Source organism: Myotis myotis, unplaced genomic scaffold, assembly GCF_014108235.1.
Source record: "Myotis myotis isolate mMyoMyo1 unplaced genomic scaffold, mMyoMyo1.p scaffold_m19_p_18, whole genome shotgun sequence".
In the NCBI taxonomy this organism is placed as follows: Eukaryota; Metazoa; Chordata; class Mammalia; order Chiroptera; family Vespertilionidae; genus Myotis; species Myotis myotis.
The window spans coordinates 6,315,842-6,334,834 of record NW_023416322.1 but is presented as its reverse complement, the minus strand read 5'-3'; the positions used below and the strand labels follow the sequence as shown (position 1 = coordinate 6,334,834).

At 56.3% G+C, this 18,993-nt stretch overlaps 1 protein-coding gene across 1 annotated transcript; it reads left to right on the top strand.

Moving 5' to 3' along the window:
• Positions 1–10,304: 10,304 nt before the first annotated feature.
• Positions 10,305–18,642, top strand: VSIG8 (V-set and immunoglobulin domain containing 8). Its single transcript, XM_036343145.1, has 7 exons — positions 10,305–10,368; positions 14,370–14,545; positions 15,180–15,381; positions 15,504–15,725; positions 16,706–16,831; positions 17,081–17,273; positions 18,081–18,642. Exons 1-7 carry the CDS (start codon positions 10,320–10,322, stop codon positions 18,346–18,348), a joined length of 1,236 nt encoding a protein of 411 aa, XP_036199038.1. The 5' UTR covers positions 10,305–10,319; the 3' UTR covers positions 18,349–18,642.
• The last annotated feature ends 351 nt before the right edge of the window (positions 18,643–18,993 follow it).

Here is an 18,993-nt window from a genome sequence, read left to right as displayed (position 1 = left end):
CAGCCCTGCCCTGCCCTGCCACAGCCTTTCAACAGACACTGCCGTCCCTCAGCAGGGCACACCCAGGGTCCCTGCTCACCCTGTGGCCCAGTCCCCTCACCCAAACACAGCTGCCCCGTCACTCAAGTGGCTGGGCAATCCTCAGTCCAACGCAGTCACTCTGACAAGTGGCGCTCCCTGAAGCTACTGCTGCCTGTGCTCATACTCTATCCCAGTGGTCGGCAAACTCATCAGTCAACAGGGCCAAATATCGACAGGACAACGATTGAAATTTCTTTTGAGAGCCAAATTGTTTAAACTTAAACTACATAGGTAGGTACACTGTTATTACCCTACCTATATAGTTTAAGTACTGTTGATATTTGCCGCCTACCCTGAGCTGCGTATCCCGTGGCCCGCCGACCGACGGACACCCCCCACTTCTTCTAACGCCACTTCTTCAAAATAGACTCGCCCAGGCCGAAAACCGACTTCTGCGCGTGGGCCACGAAGTTTCAATCGCACTGTCCGTGCGCGCCCGCATGTGGTGTTTTGTGGAAGAGCCACACTCAAGGGGCCAAAGAGCCGCACGTGGTTTGCCGACCACTGCTCTATCCATTCATTCGCTCATTCCACACTTCCCGAGTCCCAAGGATGTGCTAGGGATGGTCCAGGCACTCAGTGAGCTCAGCAGACCTAGCTCCACCCTCACAGAAACTTCTCATTGTTCCTGTCTGTTCTTGATTTTTGTCCCTCCCCCCCCCCCCCCCCCCCCCCCCGCCCAGCTGCTCCCAGCAGATTTCTTGTACCTTTAGAATAGCCCCAGCCTTTTGGGGAAGACCCTGATTATCTGGCTCCCACGGGGCTGAGGTGCTAGCTTCTGGGCGTGGCACCTTGCCCCATTTGTGCATGCCTTGGGGGAAAGTGCTTCCACCCAGCTCCCATCCTGAATGGCGCCCCTCCCCTCTGCCCTTGTGTTTCATGTCTCAAATCCAGAGCCCAGTCTTGTCTCCCTCTGTGGGGCCTGCACTAGAGGAGGCGGAGACAGTTGCTGGCAGAAGGCAGTTGTGTTTACAATGCCAGGTTACAAGGGCCTCGGGCAAGAGTCCTCTTTTCATAGGGCCCAGGGAGAGCGGGCAAGCTGCTTCCTGTGCTTCCTCTTCCTCTGAGGCTGCAGCGTCCCCCAGCGCCTTCCCCACCTTTCTCACCCGGGAAGACTGTCGCCTTGTCCAGCAAGGGGGGCAGCCTCACCCGCTGCTTGGGGAAGAGGCCTTTCACCTTTCCTGCTCAGTACCCCTAAGTGCATGCCCCCTCCCTAAGGAAGCTGCTATCTTCCTCCCCAGGGGCCTTGGAAAGTGTGGTACCCAGCCTGGGTGGGAGAGAGGACCTGGCCGTGCCACTGCGGATTGTGGCCCTCCTGCGTCTGGCTTACTTGCCTACGCTCTCTCTGAGCGTCACCTATTGTATGGTTAGTACCCGCAGAGACCAAGGAGTGAGCTTCTACCCATTTCAGGGGACCCTCTTGCCAGGAAAGCCAGACATGGCCTTGGGTGCCTGGGATTTGCTCAGCTCCTCACATAAGCCATCCATCTCAGGGCTGGGAGGGATGGGCTCCTTGGAGTACAGGGCAAGGAGAAAAGAGGGTGCATGCGCACTGCTAACTTCTGAGCCCATGGAGAAAAAAAGAAAAAGAGCCAAGTTCATAGGTTGAAAGCAAGGCTAGCATTTCACCGGAACTGCTGCTGCTGGTGAAAATGCAGGTCTGCAGGGCCTGGCAGATCCCAAGGGCTGATAGTGAGACTGTCTCAAACATGGCTTGGACGCGGCAGGGGTTACATGAATCAAGGTCTGGCTTCAGGTGGAGGCGTGTAGTCACCTCGGAGCGGGTGAACTGGTTTGGGAGAGAAGCTCAGAGTCCAGCCCTCAGGGTTTCTCTCCATCAAGGAATTCCTGGAATTGACTCGTGGTGTGGCAGAGAGGTTCAGTTTCTTCCCTCTGGATTCCTGAGAAGCTCTGCACAGGCTTCCTTGGGCTTCAGGACTGGCCCGACTTATCAGAACCTTCTTCCTAAAAGTAGGACACTCCCGACAGCTGGGCCAGCAGCTGGCATCTGGGGCCAGCCGGCCACATCGGGCATCTTTTATAAACTCTCCACGGCCTTCACTCACGAATGGCAGTGGGAATAATTACAGGGTAAAGATCCCTGGTGTTAACTGGGGGCTGGTGGGGTCAGGCACGGTACTGGGCCTGCCAGCTCAGGACCAACTAGCCTCAGTCTCATTCCTGGAGGTTGGAAACTGTAGTCCTAATTCTTAGGGGACTAAATGAGCTCTGCGTGCCCCTCCAAGCCACTGAATCGGCTCAGGGGTGTCTGGGAAATTGAAAAGGGAAGAGGGGTGCTGGGGAAATCTACGGATGAGTAGGAAGTGCTGTTGGGTGCGTTCCCTTGTTTGATATAAAGGTGTGAGAAGCTTGCAGGGAAAATAAAGTGTCTACACTACTGACTTTATTGTATGGATCCCCGATTGCTTCTCAGCTCCCTTTCTTCTGCCTCCCCTCCTGACAATTCCTGTCCCTGCAGTGTCAGCCTGGGATGGTATGGCCTGGAAAATCCAGTGGCTGGGCCCCGCCATGCAGCACGGGAACAGGTCTTCATGCAATGACCGCCTGATCACATGTCCTCCAGCTCCTGGCTGGACCGCATGTCCCACCTGCCCGCATGTGCCTGTTGCGTGTGTCATGCTCTGCTGTGACTTGGAGGCTGTCTCAGAGCCTTGGCACCTGCCGAAGCAGCAGCTCCAGTTGGTCATGACTCAGCAGTCTGCCCTGGTGGCCCAGCCAGGCTGTCCCTGACTCAGGAGGGGGCTGGGATGTCCTCCAGCACCTCTGAGAGCCTCAGCATCCACATCTGTGACTTGGGTCCAGGCATTCATTGGTCTCAGTAAAAGCACTTTGATTGGGCCAGGATGAAAGGGGCTCAGAGAGTTCAAAGCCGGACAGGGCTTTTGGGGTGAAGAAGCGTGGCAGCTGTTTCGGTGACAGTGGAGGGAAGACGCTGGAGTCTCAGACAAGAAGTCTGAGAGTGGAGCCCATAGAGTTCCTCACTCACATCCATCCCGATTTGTCCTTCTCCAGAGCAGGAGCCTGGGGGAGAGATGGGGGTGGGGAGGGTTCATCCAGACCAGAGGTCTCGCCCTTAGCCTAGGCTGCTGTCAAGGTGACCTGCCCCCCATTCTCTCTCCCTTCCATACTCTGAGATCTATACTGGCAAATCACACCAACATTACCTGGAAGAAGGTCATTCCCAACATCACAGAAATCTCGAGTCCCAGAAAAGGCTAAATTATTCTTGATTTGACTGGCTTTCAATAGCTTAGACTAGTGGTTCTCAACCTTCCTAATGCTGCGACCCTTTAATATAGTTCCTCATGTTGTGGTGACCCCCAATTTCATTGTTACAAATTGAACATAATTAAAGCATAGTGATTAATCACAAAAAGAATATGTAATTATATATGTGTTTTACGATGGTCTTAGGCAACCCCTGTGAAAGGGTCATTCGAAAGAATTATATATAGATGTATAAAAAGAAAGGTTCGTTCAACCCCAAAGGGGTCGCGACCCACAGGTTGAGAACTGCTGGCTTAGACTTTCCCTCTGTCTTAGCTCCCACTCTCCCAGCTGGAATGTTCTGGCAGTGCAAGCTCTGCATTCCTCCTTGCATGCTCCATGTCCTCTTGGGAGAGGGGTCACCATTATCTCAATGCCCTTTGATGACTTGGCTGGGACAGGAATAAGGTTGAGGTTTTGGGTGGCTTCTTTAGAAGTCCCCTTCTCTTAGAAATAGAAGTCAAGGGGGTGGGAGTGAGTGGGGGGAGGAGAAACTGCCCAGAGCTAAGGAGCTTTCCCACAGCCCCAGGGGAAAACTGTTTGTCCCTGGGCTAATGGGTGTGAGCACCAGATCATAGGATCTCAAGGCTGGAAAGGACCTCAAGGACCCACTGCTGCTTGAATCGCCCTTGTAATCTCTAAATCAAACGGTCAGAGAGTCTGAGCTTGTTTGCACTTCCTAAGAGTCATAAAACAACCCAAACCGTCTCAGATCAGCCCCGGTGCTCAGAAAGTTCTTAATACTGAGTCAGTATGTCTGTCTCCTGTGCATCCCCAGTGCTTTGGGACCACACTAAACAAGTTCAGGATTTTTTTACATGATGCCCCTTCCGATATCTCCTGTCCCAGCTCCTCTACAGCCTGACCCTGTGTCCAAAGTTCTGGAAACACATGGCTTTTCTGAATCCTTTTTTTTTTTTTGCGGGGGCTGGGGGTGAGTGGGTTGTTAGAGGGAGGAAGACAGGGAAAGCCAGGAACCTTCCACTTTATCCATTGGCTGGGCATGTAGCTCTCCTGCCCTGGGCGATGTGTGGTGCTCTGAGCCCTGCCCCCACTGGCACCACCTTCCCCACACTCCTTCCCCTTTCCTAGTCAGTGTCCAGGCAACAGGAAACAAACATGGAGAGCGGAGGGAGGGCTGGTCAGGACAGGCTTAGTAGGCACACACCCAGCTTAGCTCTGTCGCCTGCCGGGAAAGCAAGGCAGGCCTGGGCTGCTGGGGACTGAGGGAACCACAGTTCCCCTCTGCGGATATCTATTGGGGGAACCCAGACTAGAGAATCAAAGGCAAACTTTATTTCTACACATTCAGGGGTCAGAGTCCCAGTGGGCATATGGATTAGTCCATCCAAGCAAGGTCTTCCCCCCCCCCCCCCCCCAGACCTGGCTCTGATCCCAGTGAGGTCTCTGGTAGATTGGGCAGAAGGCCCCCAGGGATTCAGTCCTCAAGGATCTTTCCTCCTCAGTCCAAATACAACCACCAAGGGCTGTCTCTCTCGACATACTCTCTTCTCTGTGGTCTCTGGTAGGGTTCGAGTTTAGTTTCCAAGGACCCAAGTACTCTTCCAGCCACCTCTCTCCACTCTCAGCCCTCCCACACATCATCAGATACGCACCAGACATCCTTCCCACCAGGCCCGGGCCTTGCTGTGGTCACCATAGCTCATCATGTTGGGACAAGGGGTTGGCACCCCCACCCTTGTCTGTCTCCCTCAACAGACTGGATGCTCTAGGACAGACGCTGCATTCCATTAATTGCTGCTCCCGGGGCCTAGGGCAAGGCCCAGCCCATTGGCTGAGTAGATAAAGGTTGATCCTGGTGAGGTGGAAATCTTTTATCTTTAGGGTCTCTTAATTCTTCTTCAGGTCTGTCATCAGGAATTCACAAACTCCTCACAAGCGAATTCTTCTTTCTTCCACGATTCCCTTGATAACAGTTCAGCTCATAGCATCTAATCAGCCACCCTTTGTCACAGTGTTGACAGCCACTCCTTTCAGTAATGGGACCCATTCACTGTTTCATTTTTATTTTTAGTGCAATAAAGAGTTTATTTCAGACTGTTTGCTCTTACGAGTGTGGGCCAGATCCAGGGTATCACTCGATGGGGGAGATGTGGGCATATCCAGCAGGCTCCCTCCTGGCATCCCCCATTCTGGGGTGGACCAGCGGGAACTGCCGAGGCTTGGGAAGCCTGAGGAGGGGCTCAGGAACTCCCAAGGTCACATGTGTCCAAAACTCTTGCCTATTGGTCCTCATCTGGACCTCAGACCCTAACCCTAACCCAAATTCGGAAACAGAACCCCACATGTGACTTTTATTTCTAATTAGCTCTAACCCGTCTTCAAATGAACTTGACATTCTCCCATCACACCACCTACACCACCTCTAAGCCCCTCATCCAACATGGCCTCAACTGGTAGTTCTCCAACCCCAGCCCTTCACTGGGAGCGGGGGAAAGGGCAGTAGCTGGAGCAGCTCCCTGGCTTCTCTGTGACTGTGTCCACAAGGTGCCTTGTCTGCTCTCTCTGGGGCTTAGCATGTTGTCCATCCTGCACCGCTCCTGACTCCTGCCCCCAGACCTTTCCTCAGCGGCCTTCTCTGCATGGCCATTCCAGGACTCTGCTGTCACTCCTTGGGGTTGTGGGGTGAGCCTGGTCTACATGAGGACTCGGGAGAGGTGCAAGGGAGCCTGCTGAGTGTGTGTGTGTGTGTGTGTGTGTGTGTGTATGTGCACTTTAGAAAGGGTCAAATTACCCTGCCTGGTTTGGTTCAGTGGATAGAGTGTTGGCCAGTGGACTGAAGGGTTCGATTCTGGTCAAAGGTACATGCCTGGGTTGTGGGTTCAATACTCAGCGTAGGGCGTGCAGGAGGCAGCTGATCAATGATTCTCTCTCATCATTGGTGTTTCTATCTCTCTCTCTCTCTCCCCCTTCCTCTCTGAAATCAATGAAAATATATGTGGAAAAGAAAAAAAAAAAAAAAGGGTCAAATTGCAGAGGGAGGGGAGGAGGGCTGGAGAGGAGATGGGAACTTGAGCCTGAGCTCAGGGGGTCTGGGAGAGGAGTTGGAGGGACAGTCTGGGCAGGTGGGGGCGGGGCCTACAGGGTTTTGTGCCAAGTAGCTGTGAAGGGCACTTTGGAGGAAGAGTAGGTGGACCAAGCCTTCCTCCTGTCCTTCCCCCAGATGTTCTGCGGTCAGGCCGTGCCTCATTTCAGAAATAGTCTCTGGGCTTCTCTGGGTCCTTTACCGGCCTCTTCCCTTCTCCTCTGTCTGTTCATTGCTTTCTAAGTCTCTGTCCTTGAGTTTCTGTTTCTGTCTTAGAATAGAAGCAAATACAACCCAAACCGTGGGGTATACAAAAATGAGGGGCCATTCTCCCCTGGACAGCTCTAAATTTCTCAGGGAAAAGCAAGGGACCCTTTTTGGAAATTTGTGTGTTGGGCCCTAGGTCACAGCCTGGCTTTCTGCCTCCTGCCTTTCTCTCAGGACCCTAGATGAGTCATTGGGTGCCACCGGTGTTCCTCTGCTTCTTAGTAATCACTGTCTCTCCTGGGGGCACAGAGGGAACCCCAGGAGTCTCCAGATTCTGTTCAGACCTTTATGGGACCTGAAAAGGAAGTGGTGGGGAAATAGGATGTTTGGGTGGAGACCAGGTTGGGGAAAAGGAGAGAGAGGACTTGGGGTAGGGGTCCTCCCAGGAGCGGGCCCTTTTCCTCTACTGAAGACGAAGCTCAGAGACAAACCTGGGCTGTGGGATGGTTCCAGAGGGAGGGGGCCATGGGCTAGCCTAGTGGTCGGCAAACTCATTAGTCAACAGAGCCAAATATCAACAGTACAACGATTGAAATTTCTTTTGAGCCAAATTTTTTAAACATAAACGATATAGGTAGGTACATTGTTATGAACTTAATTAGGGTACTCCTAAGGCTTAGGAAGAGCCACACTCAAGGGGCCAAAGAGCCGCATGTGGCTTGTGAGCCGCAGTTTGCTGACCACGGGGCTAGACCTAATCTAAACTGATACCCAGTGCCCTCACTTCACCACTTCCCCCCCCCCTCCCCCTGCCCCCAGCCAAGCAGGGCTCAGGGCACAAGGCAGGAAGGCTGACAGCTTCTTTTATGGGCCCCAAATTGCAAGGAGGTGGCAATTAGCCCTCAGTGGGTCAGAGGAGAGCAAAAATGTGCCTTGCCCTTTGAGGCTTGGAGGGGCCCCTGCATGGTACCCTCAAAAGTGCCTGTTCTCCTAGGAGCACCTCAGCCCTCAGTCTTCCCCAACTCCTGTCTCTTAGACTCCAAAACCAAGGACCCCCCTCCCCCCCCAGTAAACCTACTTCTGATAGACCCCATCTGCTGGTTCAATGTGGCGTGAGAGCCCCCCTCATTGAAAATGGCATCCTGTATCCCCTCCCCAGATGACTGCTGGGAGCTTTATAGGTGGTGAGCTGAGGTCGCGGAGCAGGACTTCAGAGGTTACAAATCATTGGATTAAGTTGCTTCATACCCATCAGATGGGCTCATGTATATTTGTAATTCTCCCCCAAATCGCTGGTCCCCAGTCAACATGTGCCATCGGCATTCTCCCAGAGCACAGGGATAAAAATTCTAGCCCAACTTGGCTTTAGCAGGTGGAGGCTGAGGTCTTTCTGTGTTATAAATAAAACCTAATGCATCTTCCTGCCCATATAACTTTAACCCATGTTCTAACCCTAACCACAGTCTATTCTCATTCAAATTCAAAACTCAATTCTAATCCAGCTGTAATCCCAATTCTACATCAATCTCCACCCACCCTTTGATTGCATTTCAAGCATAGCTGTAAATGAAACGAAAACCCTGTTCTGTATCATAACATGGATCCCAGCCATCAACCCTAGCCTCCGCTCTGGCTGTTATGCTAACCCTAATCTCAACCTTAATTACCATCTCAACCTCAAATCTGACCTCAGCCTCATAATTCCAATTAACCCCAACCTTCACCCCAACCTTCATCCAACCTTCATTCCAACTCTAACATTAGCTGAAATCAGAACCCAATTAAACTCCAAACCTGCACTTCAGTTTAATGGAATGACAGCCTTACTCCTTTCTTTTCAGTCTCCCTCTTCCTGGCCCCACCTGCTCTCCCCTCTCTCCATCACTGACCTTCCATGCTTTGTCTCCAGGGGTCAGTCTAGTAACCCATGGGGCCACCAAGCCCCTTCTTGGACCACTCTGGATCGAGAATCGTGATGCCTGGGTGTCCCTGCCCTGGTCAGGCCCCAGCAGCATCAACTGGGCTGAATCTTCATGTGTCTCCAGGCCTCTGTTCCACATTTTTAAAGTGGGATAATGATCCCTGCTTTGCAGAGTGTGCAGGGCAAACCTATAAACCTCAAAATAAATAAGGAAATGAGGATATTCATTGTGTACATCTGGTGGGTCTCAGAGCACCCTGTTATTGTTGGGGGTGTGGGTGGAGGGGTTTGGAGCACAGCAACGTATGAGATCTTGTGCTTCCTTATTGTTCTGTCTCACTTTTCCTGGAGGGGTCGGCCCTGGCAGTACCTCTGTCTCATCACTCTCCCCATGACTCTTCTCCCCTCCTTCTTGTGCCCTGGCAGGGATGGGGGTGGGCTGTTGAATGGGCACACTCATGACCTGACCCACCTCTCCTGACGCCCATGGGAGGCCCAAGGCCTGTTCTGGGACTCCCATGGACCAACCAGCAAGGGTGGCCCCTCCACTTCCTCAGCCCACCAGGACCCTCCCACCCAGCTCTAACTTGTCCACCTTGTCGTCTCAGTCGCCTGATGAGCAGGCCAGGTTATGAGGGTCCTTGGTCTCCCTCCCTGTGCACAGAAGCAAGAACACCAAACAGTCCCCCAAAGAAGTGCACACGGGGGCTTAGCCCTCCTCAGTAGAGACGTGGCACATGCCAGTGAGTGTACACACAGGCACGCCCCTTCCCTGGCCCTCTTGGTGCTGTTCTCCCCAGCGTCCCCCCACTAACCCGTTCACTTGCTGGGCTCCCTCCACACACCCTGGCCCTTCTCCCCTCGGGCCTCACCGAACTGGTTTTAGTTCTGTGTGGGAGTTTGGGCTGGATCCCTATAACACCCCCAGCTCCTAGGGATCCCCTTCATTCGAGGATGACCTGGCATTCAGGTATTGTTTGGGGGCACAGAGGGGGCAGCCGGGGAAGACCCTGATCCCAAACTCACCTCTTCCCTCTCTCGTTGAGCTCAGTTGGGCTGACTTTCTTTGAGGGGCTAGAGGCCTCAGGTGGGAGGCGGACCGGACATCCCTGGGTCCCTTTCACCTGCCTGGGCCTTCCCTCCAGCCCTAGTGGCCCCTGCCCTGGTGCCCCTCCCCACAGACCCCTTCAGAGGATCAGGGATAGGAAGGGGCAGGATTTGGAAAGTGTGTCAGACCCCTGTGCCCTGAGGTCAGTGCTAATCCTTCAAGCCCGGACACCCTCCTCCCCAAGCCTGGCTTCTCCTTCCTCTTCCATTGTCCCCTGGGGAAGAAGGTAACAAACCCGAGTGGTGAGGGGAGCTCCACGGATGCCATAAAAGGGGGTGACTATTGCCACTGAGGACGGGGCCAGGAGGAAGTGGAAGTTTAACAGGTGCCTAATTACAAGTCCCACTGGCAGCCCTGCCCCACTCTCTGGATAGGGAAGAGCTTGGGTGATGGCTGGGTAATGCCTGGATAGGCCACTCTGTCACCCCGATAATTAGGGTTTTGGGGACTCCTCCCCAAGGCGGGGACCTGGCCCCCTCCCTTCATAGAAATAACTCCGGCTGCTCCCCAGCCAGGCCCTCAGTGTACCTTCCTACCACCCCGGGGCAGTGTCTGGGCCCTCATCCCCCCCTCCCTCCACCCATCCCTACACACGCACTACCACCGGCCCCACTGCCGCCGGCCCAGGGATACGCAGCCCAGGCGGAGGAGACACCGAGCCTTAAGACATGGGAGTTCGAGGAGCCTTCCACCTTCTGCTCATGTGCCTGAGCCCAGGTATGGGGCTGGGCAGCAGGCAGGGATGCCCGCACGCTAGATGGCAGAGAAAGGGGCACCGAAGGGCGTGTGGAGGAGCCTGGCAGTTTCTGTGATGCCCTGGCAGGAAGTGGCCCACCCTTGCCCTGCTGCCACCAGGTTTGGGTCTTGCCCAGGGGCCTCTCCCCAGGAGAGCCGCAGGCCCGGAGTTTGGGGCAGAGGTCTCGGATGGCCCCTCACGGTGGGGCTCACACATGCGCGCACCTGCTGTGACTGAGCACGGGGCCGTGGAAACTGGGAGTGGGGTGGATGGGCAGGTGAGCAGCAAAGCTGGGTGGGGGCTGAGGAGGAGCTGGGAAGGAGCCTTTTCACGTGTGTGTGTGTGTGTGTGTGTGTGTGTGTGTGTGTGTGTGTCCAGGAGGAGGGCCCCCGCCCCAGGCCAGAGCCAGGGCAGGGAGCTGCCTGCAGAGGGCAGAGCCTCAGCGAATGTGGCCTGAGTGGCTGCTCCCAGCACTGCCAGCTACAGCCCTGACCGGAGGCCTCCACTCCGGGCCTTGTGTTGTGAGAGTTCCAGGGTAGTGCTCCCCTCCAGGAGGGGCCGGAGGAGGGTGCGGACAGCAACTCCACTGGGGCTCCCGTTGAGGACAGGGCTCAGGTTGGATGTCCTGGCTCCCTGCCCAGCTTGGGGCAAGTCTCAGCACGGACCACTCTGTGTGGGCGCTGCTGGAAATGGCTCGGAGACCCACCCCGGGGTCTGGGCTGGGGGCGAGGGAGTGTGGGAGAAGGAGCTTATGAAGGGGGAAGTATTTTCAGCCTGTGTGTGTGTGTGTGTGTGTGTGTGTGTGTGTGTGTGTGTGTGTTTGTGTGTGTTTGTGTGTGTGATGAGTTTCTGGCAGAGCGTCTACAACTCCCCCCGTTTGGTGAGAGCGAGGCTCTGGCTGTGCTGTGGGGACCTGGGGCATCTCCGTGTGGGTGGCACGTGTCCTGGGAGTGTGCTGCGTCTATTTATGCACTGATATCCTCTTGTGGGGGCCTCCTTTCCTCCCCTCCCTCCCCTCTCCTTCCTCACCTCCAGCGGGAGGGTTAGGAGCTCTGGAAGCAGCTTGGAAATTCACAAAGGATTTCAAGTTGAGAATAGACACTACTGTTGAGGTGACGTGTGCAGCCCCTGGGGACGAGTAGCCACCACTGCCCTCTTCCTTGCAGCCCGCTGCGATTTCCTCCCCTCTCCCCGAATCTCCCTGCCCAGGGCTCTCTTCCTCTCTGGCTTTCTTTCCTCTCTCCTGCCTCTCTCTTCTCTCCTACCCCTCCAGTGTCACAGCAAGAGAAACCAGGGTGAGACACCAGAAAGAACTTCCCCAGGAGAGTAAAGGCGAGCAGAAAGGTCGGAGCCCTTAGGAAGAGATTGAGGAAGCTTTGAGGGAGATGGAATGGCTAGGGTGAGGCTCCCTGGCCTGGGACAAAGGAAGACACGGAGCCGGAGCCTAGTGCGGGGCGCAGGCACTCTTCCAGCTTGGCCCTCCTTCCAGGCCCCTTCCCTGAATACTTACCCTCCCGTGGGCTGGCCCCCAGGTGCAGGGAAGAGTCCTCTCTTTGTGGGTAGCTTCCAGGAGCCCTGAGGGCGGCAGCTCTGCTCTCTGCGGAGTTCTGGCTCATCCCTGGCTTGCCTGGTGCCGCCCCAGGACCTGGGAGATGGCATCTGGATCCTTATCTCAGAAATGAGCTGACGTTCTCCTTCTGGGGCTGGAGGAGGCATCACCAGGTCCCGTTAGAGGCCCAGCCGGGAGCCTGGCCGCTCTGGGTGCCCCTGGAGCCTAGCGGGGTTAGAGCGGGGCTGACGGTCTAGCCAGGGTTCTGAGGGGCAAGTTCAGGGATGCCTGAGCTGTTGGGTGTCGCAAGAGTGTGTGCTGGCTCTTTAGAACTGGGTGAGCTTCTGCAGGTAGGCTTGGTCTTGAATGAGCACACATGGACTATGCCATGTGCAGTGGGCGTGTCTTCTGGATTAATCTGGACCTGTGTCGGTGTGCAGATGTGTCCTATATGAATCTGATAGCATTCATGTGTAGGAAGGTGGAACCCCATAAGTGTGTTCCTGCATTTAGAAGGCTTTCAGAGTGTGTCTATGTGTTTGGCTGCGACAGTGTAATTGTGTGTCTGCGATGCTTTCTAGCTGTGAGGTGGGTCTCAGGAGAGAGCCAGAGGAGGGCAGAGCAGAGTGAGTAGCTGAGGCTAGGGGCTGAGACTCCAAAGGACTTGTTGCCTCTCAACAAAGAATGAAGCGGGGTGATCCAGGCTGGGCCCAGGGACTTGGGGAGCAAGGGGCGCAGGAGATTGGGAGGCAGAGTCTACTTACCCTACCTGCCGAGGTTGGGGCCCCGGGCACACCCCCTTCTATTCCTCTCTGGGTCCAGCTGGTTGGAGTGAGCACTTGCCTGGGGCTTCAGAATAAAAAGGGGAGGAGCTCAGTGCTGGGTTTCCAGACCCCAGGTTCCCACCCAGGCGGACTCAGTGGGGCAGGCTGGCAGCAGTGGGAGGGGACCCGAGTGAGTGAGCATATGGGGGCAGCTGTACCTGAGCCTCACAATCACGAGGGCAGGACACACAGTCCACGCTGCTACACGTCATCACACCAGGCTCACTGTCCTACAGATGCATGTGGCCTCAATCCCAGGCACACACCATTATTCACTGTCACACACGAATTCAGCTCAGTCATGGCCACCCACTGTCATGCACAGGAACGCACCATCACTCAGAGCACTGACACAACCAGGCACCTGCTGTCACGCACAGGCACACAGCCCCAGACGTGCACCGTCACACGCAAGACACACCCACGGACATTTCCAGTCTTCCTCTCCTCGGGTTGGGAAGAGGTGATACTATCCAGTCCTCCTGCCTCCAGGTAGGGGCACTTCATGTGGTCCAGACGGAGGCAGCTTTTAACCAGACCAGGCTCCTCTATCAGAGCATTTTACAGCTCTGTGTGCTCCATGTGCACACTGTACACACACACACACACACACACACACACACACACACACACTCATGTATATATATAAAAGGCTAGTATGCTAAGTGTCCAACTGTCTGACCAGTCGTTATGATGCACACTGACCACAGGGGGCAGATGCTTAATGCAGGAGCTGCCAAGCTGCAGTGACTTGGCAGTGGTGGTTCTTGGGTGACGCACCCTAAAACCAGAGAGGAGAGAGCCCGATTCCTCATGGGGCTGTGAGATTCCACCTTCGGCCGTGAGTTATGTTGTTGCTGGGGCACTGTTGGCCCCGAATCTGGGGCCGACACTTGTGTTTGTGTTCCACACCCTGTACGACAGCAACTTTGCAGAGTGCCCTCTCGCACTCCAGGACTCCTCAGGGGATGTCAGAGAGCTAGTTTCGGCCTGATCCCTTCACAGGCCAAGGGACCCCACCTGCTAGAGGGACCCCGCTCACTCTGCCATGGTGTCCCCCAAGTGCAGCCGGCCGGGGAGGGACCATGAGAGGTTGGCTTCAGGGCGAGTCCAGCCCATCTCACCCAGTCCCGCCCCGCCAGCCACCTTCTAATTAATTTCCTTTCAATGTGCATGAATCTGTGCACCGGGTCACTCGTGTAAATATAAAAGCAGACAACCTACCTGGCCATGGCATGAGTATCCTTACAGTACACATAAGCAGCTATAAATACTCATAAGCACACATGTACACTTGTATACATACTCTTACATGCATACACAATCATGCATACATACAAGCATATCTAACAGCTATATATACTGTATATACAAACAGGATTCAGATGCAGTCCTACACATCATAGAATATGATGCATATGTGTGCACAGGCCTGCATATACTGCTTCATGCACACACAGAGACACACATTCGGAGCAGCCCCTCCTTCCTGTGGAATCCCCACTGAGCCTGGGTTGCTGCTGATAGAATGGGGGAGGGAGAGACTGAAGCCGACCACCCAAGTTCTGGTTCAGTTCCCCTCACCCGACCCGTTCTCCTCTTCTACTAGCACTGCTGTCTGCTGTGCGGATCAACGGGGATGGCCAGGAGATCCTGTACCTGGCAGAAGGTGACAATGTAAGACTGGGCTGCCCCTACATCCTGGACCCTGAGGATTATGGTCCCAGTGGGCTGGACATCGAGTGGATGCAGGTCAATTCAGAACCTTCACATCGGGAGAACGTGGTGAGTTCTGGGCACATGGTTCCCCTTACCCTACACTCCATGGTCTACCTGATGGGCAGCCAACACTCTGAGGGGAGAGGAGGGCAGATAAGCAAACCAAGACCTTGAACTTCCCCCATGGCCTCTTGTGGAATGGGGCAACAGGGATGAGAGCTCTGCAACCACTCCAAAGGCGTGGTGCCTGCCTTCAAGAAGTTCCCATGCCCTGGCCAGGTGGCTCAGTTGGTTGGTGCATCGTCCTGTATACCAAAAGGTTGTGGACTTGATTCTGCTCAGGGCACATACCTAGGTTGTGGGTTCCATCCCCAGTCGGGGCATGTACAGGAGGCAACGGATCAATATTTCTCTCTCACATCAATGTTTCTCTCTCTCTCTCCCTTCCTCTCTTTCTAAAATCAATAAACATATCCTTAGGTGAGAAAAAATAAAAGAAGTTCCCAACTCGCCCTTATGCGTTCCAAAGTTCTTGCTCTTACTTGGTCCCACCCATTTTGTAAGGGGTCAGTGGACCAGGCATCACCATTCCCACTTTTCAGCTGAGAAAAGTGAGTCTCAGAAAAGCTGAGTGACTTGCCCACCAGGCCCTCCTTGGCCCTGCCTGTCTCACCACCCTGTTTTCTTCTCTTCCTCGCAGTTCCTTAGTTACCAGGACAAGAGAATCAACCATGGCAACCTCCCCCACCTGCAGCAGAGGGTCCGCTTTGCAGCCTCAGACCCCAGCCAGTACGATGCCTCCATCAACCTCATGAACCTGCAGGTCTCCGACACAGCTACCTATGAGTGCCGGGTGAAGAAGACCACGATGGCTACCCGGAAGGTCATCGTCACCGTCCAAGGTATGGCCGGTCTCCTCTGGGCTCCCCTTCCCTAGACTTCAGAGCCAAGGCTAGCATGGCCACTCTGAGCCCAACTGTGCCTCTTGGCTGAACCTGTCTCACAATGGCCTGCTTTCCTGCAGCTCGGCCCGCAGTGCCCCTGTGCTGGTCTGAGGGCCACATGGCGTATGGCAACGATGTGGTGCTGAAGTGCTTTGCCAGTGGGGGCACCCCGCCTCTCTCCTACAATTGGGCCAAGATCAGTGGACAAACCCACCCCTACCGGGCAGGATCCTATCACTCGCAGCACAGTTTCCAGTCTGAGCTGTCCTATCAGGAGTCCTTCCACAGCTCCATCAATCAAGGTGAGGGGGACCGGGAAGAGGTGGGCGGGAGGAGTGGAAGATCAGGACTCTGGGACCCGCTGGAGCCTCCCTGAGCCATCAGTGGCACCAAGTCCAACCTAGAACCCCTGTGGGAGACGCCTCCTCTGAGCCTGTTTCAGAAGTTGCTATTGAGAGAAGAGGAGGCAAAGGGGTGGGGAAGGGTCAGTCCATGGCGGCGTGGTTAATTTGGCAAGAGCACAGTCTGAGATAGACAGCTGAGCTGGGCTTGAGTGCTGGCTGGACCGCTGACTACAAGAATTAGGCAAGTGGCTTAACCTCTCTGTGCCTTAGTTCATCCTGTCTGAAAAGGGAGTAAGAACATCTTTCTTCCAGGGGCCTGTGAGGATTAAATGAGGCGAAGTGTGCAAAGCTGCCGGCACACAGAGAAACCGGCTAGTACCCAAAATCCAACCAAGACCATCAGAGTTGGGGGGAGCCTTAGAATTCCTCTGCTGTAACCCCAGCTTCCCCGCACAAAGGAGGAGGCCGAGGCTCGGAGAAGGGGCATGTTTCTCTAAGGCCACAGAGTGAATTAGTGATGTCTCAGTCCTGTTGCTGGTGGAAGGGTTCTCTTTTTTAATTTAAATATATTTTTACTGATTTCAGAGAGGAAGAGAGAGGGAGAGAGGGATAGAAACATTAATGATGAAGAGAATCTTTGATTGGCTGCCTCCTGCATGCCCCCTACTGGGGATCAAGCCCACAACCTGGGCATGTGGAATCCAACCCTGGACCCTTCCGTCCACAAGCTCCATCCACTGAGCCAAACCAGCCAGGGCGGAGGGGTTCTTCCTAACTTCTCTGTTTCAGCAGGGGGAGGGTAACTCACCTGGGGTGTGGAGTGGACCTGACGGTGTGTGCCCATACTGTCCCTCCTTCCACCCCACAGTGCCAGGGCTGGGGCGAGGCTCTCAGACACCAGGCCCCTCCGCCTCACTGTAGCTCTGCGGTAACTTCAGTTTCAGGTGTGTTTAACGGCGATCTGGTGTTGAAGGACATCTCCTATGAGGACAATGGGCTGTACCAGTGCACGGTGGCCAACCACGTGGGCTACAGTGTGTGTGTGGTGGAGATGAAGGTCTCAGGTAGGTGCCCTGGCCTTGGAGGAACCTGGGCTGGAGCCTGAGCGGGCTCTGCTTGCCCATTGCATCCTGTGTAGGTCTCTGCCTAGGGCAGGTGGGAAGCCCTGGGAGAAATATGCAAACCTAAGGGGTTAACTTGCAACCCCCCCCACCTCCCCATCTTCCTCACGGAGTGTCCCAGGGCCCTGAGCCCCTCTCCCACGGAGCTCTGCCCTGGGAGAGCCTGTGACCGGTCTCTCCTTCTCTCCACAGACTCCCGGCGTGCAGGCGTGATTGTGGGCGCAGTGCTGGGCTCTCTGCTCCTGTTGGGGTGCCTGCTGCTGGCCATCTGGGCGCTCACCTGCTGCTGCTGTGGGGGAGCTGGCGGGTCCCGCGGGGCCTTCGGCTATGGCAACGGCAGCAGGGTCCGCGGAGGGGCCTGCGGAGACCTGTCTAATGAGATCAGGTAAAACCTGATGCATGCTGCATGCTGCTGTGGACCGGGACGGCGCCCCGCCCTTCCTCACCCCCGCCCGCCACTCCACCTGGCCCGCCATTGCCATGGAGCATGGAGTGCTGGGACCGTGGCAGGCCCAGCCACTGGCCTCATGCCCGCCTTCAGCTCCGCCCCCCGCCCCCAGGGCCCTCCGTGCGCCCCCCTCTGTCTGGCCTAGACTGTAAGCTCCTGGAGGGCAGGGCCTGTGTTTTTCCACATTTGCCCTCTATTGAGTGGTGAGAACTCTGGTCGTGTGTATTTAAAAAGAGTTCTTAAGACTAGTGCTACTAATTTATATTTGAAACAAACTAGAAATAAAAATAGAACAAGACTTGCGGTGCTCATGATTGCAGTGCCTGACGGGACGGAGGGACAGGTGAAGGTTGTGGGCGGGAGGTGAGAAGAGGGGGCGAGAGGGCAGGGCAGGGGGCGTCAGGGAGGAAGGACCAGAACGGCATCTCCTGGGTCTCCGCGGTTCCCACCTATTCCCGGCGGTGGTTGGGGGGAACATCAGAAAGGGACTGAGAACGCCCAGATGGGCCGCTTGCCCTGGGCTGTCCGACCTGGTGGACAAGCCCTGCTGGAGGCGAGGACTGGCCGGGACCCGCAGCGGGGAGCGCAGGCGGAGGGCCAGCGAGCCAGGGGCCGGGAGGCGCCGGGACGGGGCGCGGGAGGCGCCGGGAGGGGGCGGGGGGCCCAGGTGCGCCGGCCCGGGCCCCGCCAGGCCAGCCCGCGTGGCTTCGGAGCCCGCTCACCGCCCGCCTGTTGTCTCCACAGAGAGGACGCCGTGGCGCCCGGGTGCAAGGCCCGCGGGCGCGGCAGCCGCGTCTCCCACCTGCTGGGGTACCCGCCGCAGACCGCCCGCTGCTCCCCGCGCCGCGAGTGCGCGTCCCCGCCCTGCGGCGGCCCCGAGGACGTGGCCCTGGCGTCCCGCACCGCCGCCTGCGAGGCGGGCCCCGCCCCGGTCTACGTCAAGGTCACCTGCGCCGAGTCCGAGGACGGCGCCCGGGGGTCGCGGCTGGGCAAGGACGGCCTGGTGGTGTGAGCGCCCGCCCGCTGCGCCGCGCTCCGCCGAAGAGGGGGCCCCCGGCTCCCGGCCCGCGGCTCGGGGCGCGCCCGCCCAGGCCGCCCGGGGGCTGCGGACCGAAGGCACTTTCCTCGGGACATGCGTGGGGAGGCAGAGCCTGCTCCCCAAAGCGAGAGGGGGGACGGGGGAAAGGCTCCCCGGACGCTCTCACATCCCTGGCCCCGGGGCTCCGGGAGGAGGAGGGGGCGTGCCCGAGAGGTCGGTGTCCCCAGCCAAAGCCCAGGTCCCCGGGCCGGGCGGGCGGGCTCTGGCCCGACTTGTTCCGCGTGAGATCCGAGCTCTGAGCGGCAGTGTTAGCGCAATAAAGACCCGAGGACGACGGGCGGCTGTGGTTCGCGGAGGGCTGGGCCGGGCCTTGGCGGAGGCTGGCTTCGGTGTGTGGTCCTGCTTCGTCCCCGCACCGTTTCCTCCTTCACTGTGCAGATGGGGAACTGAGACCCCTGCGGCTGGATTGAAAGCCAGAATCCCACTTTTCTCTTTCTTTCTAGAAGGTCAGGAGGGGGCGGGAGGACGCGGAGCTTGCAGGGATGACCTCTGTGAATGTTCCCAGACCATTCATTCTATCAGCATCATTCTTCCTCCTGCCCTCATGAGCCCAATCCT

What these genes read in the sequence shown, in the direction of transcription:
- VSIG8 (XM_036343145.1), top strand. Translation starts at nt 10,320, where the DNA reads ATGGGAGTTCGAGGAGCCTTCCACCTTCTGCTCATGTGCCTGAGCCCA. An exon ending in GGTCATCGTCACCGTCCAAG is followed by an intron (nt 15,382 to 15,503) that starts GTATGGCCGGTC and finishes GCTTTCCTGCAG; the next exon opens with CTCGGCCCGCAGTGCCCCTG. An exon ending in CCACAGCTCCATCAATCAAG is followed by an intron (nt 15,726 to 16,705) that starts GTGAGGGGGACC and finishes CGGTAACTTCAG; the next exon opens with TTTCAGGTGTGTTTAACGGC.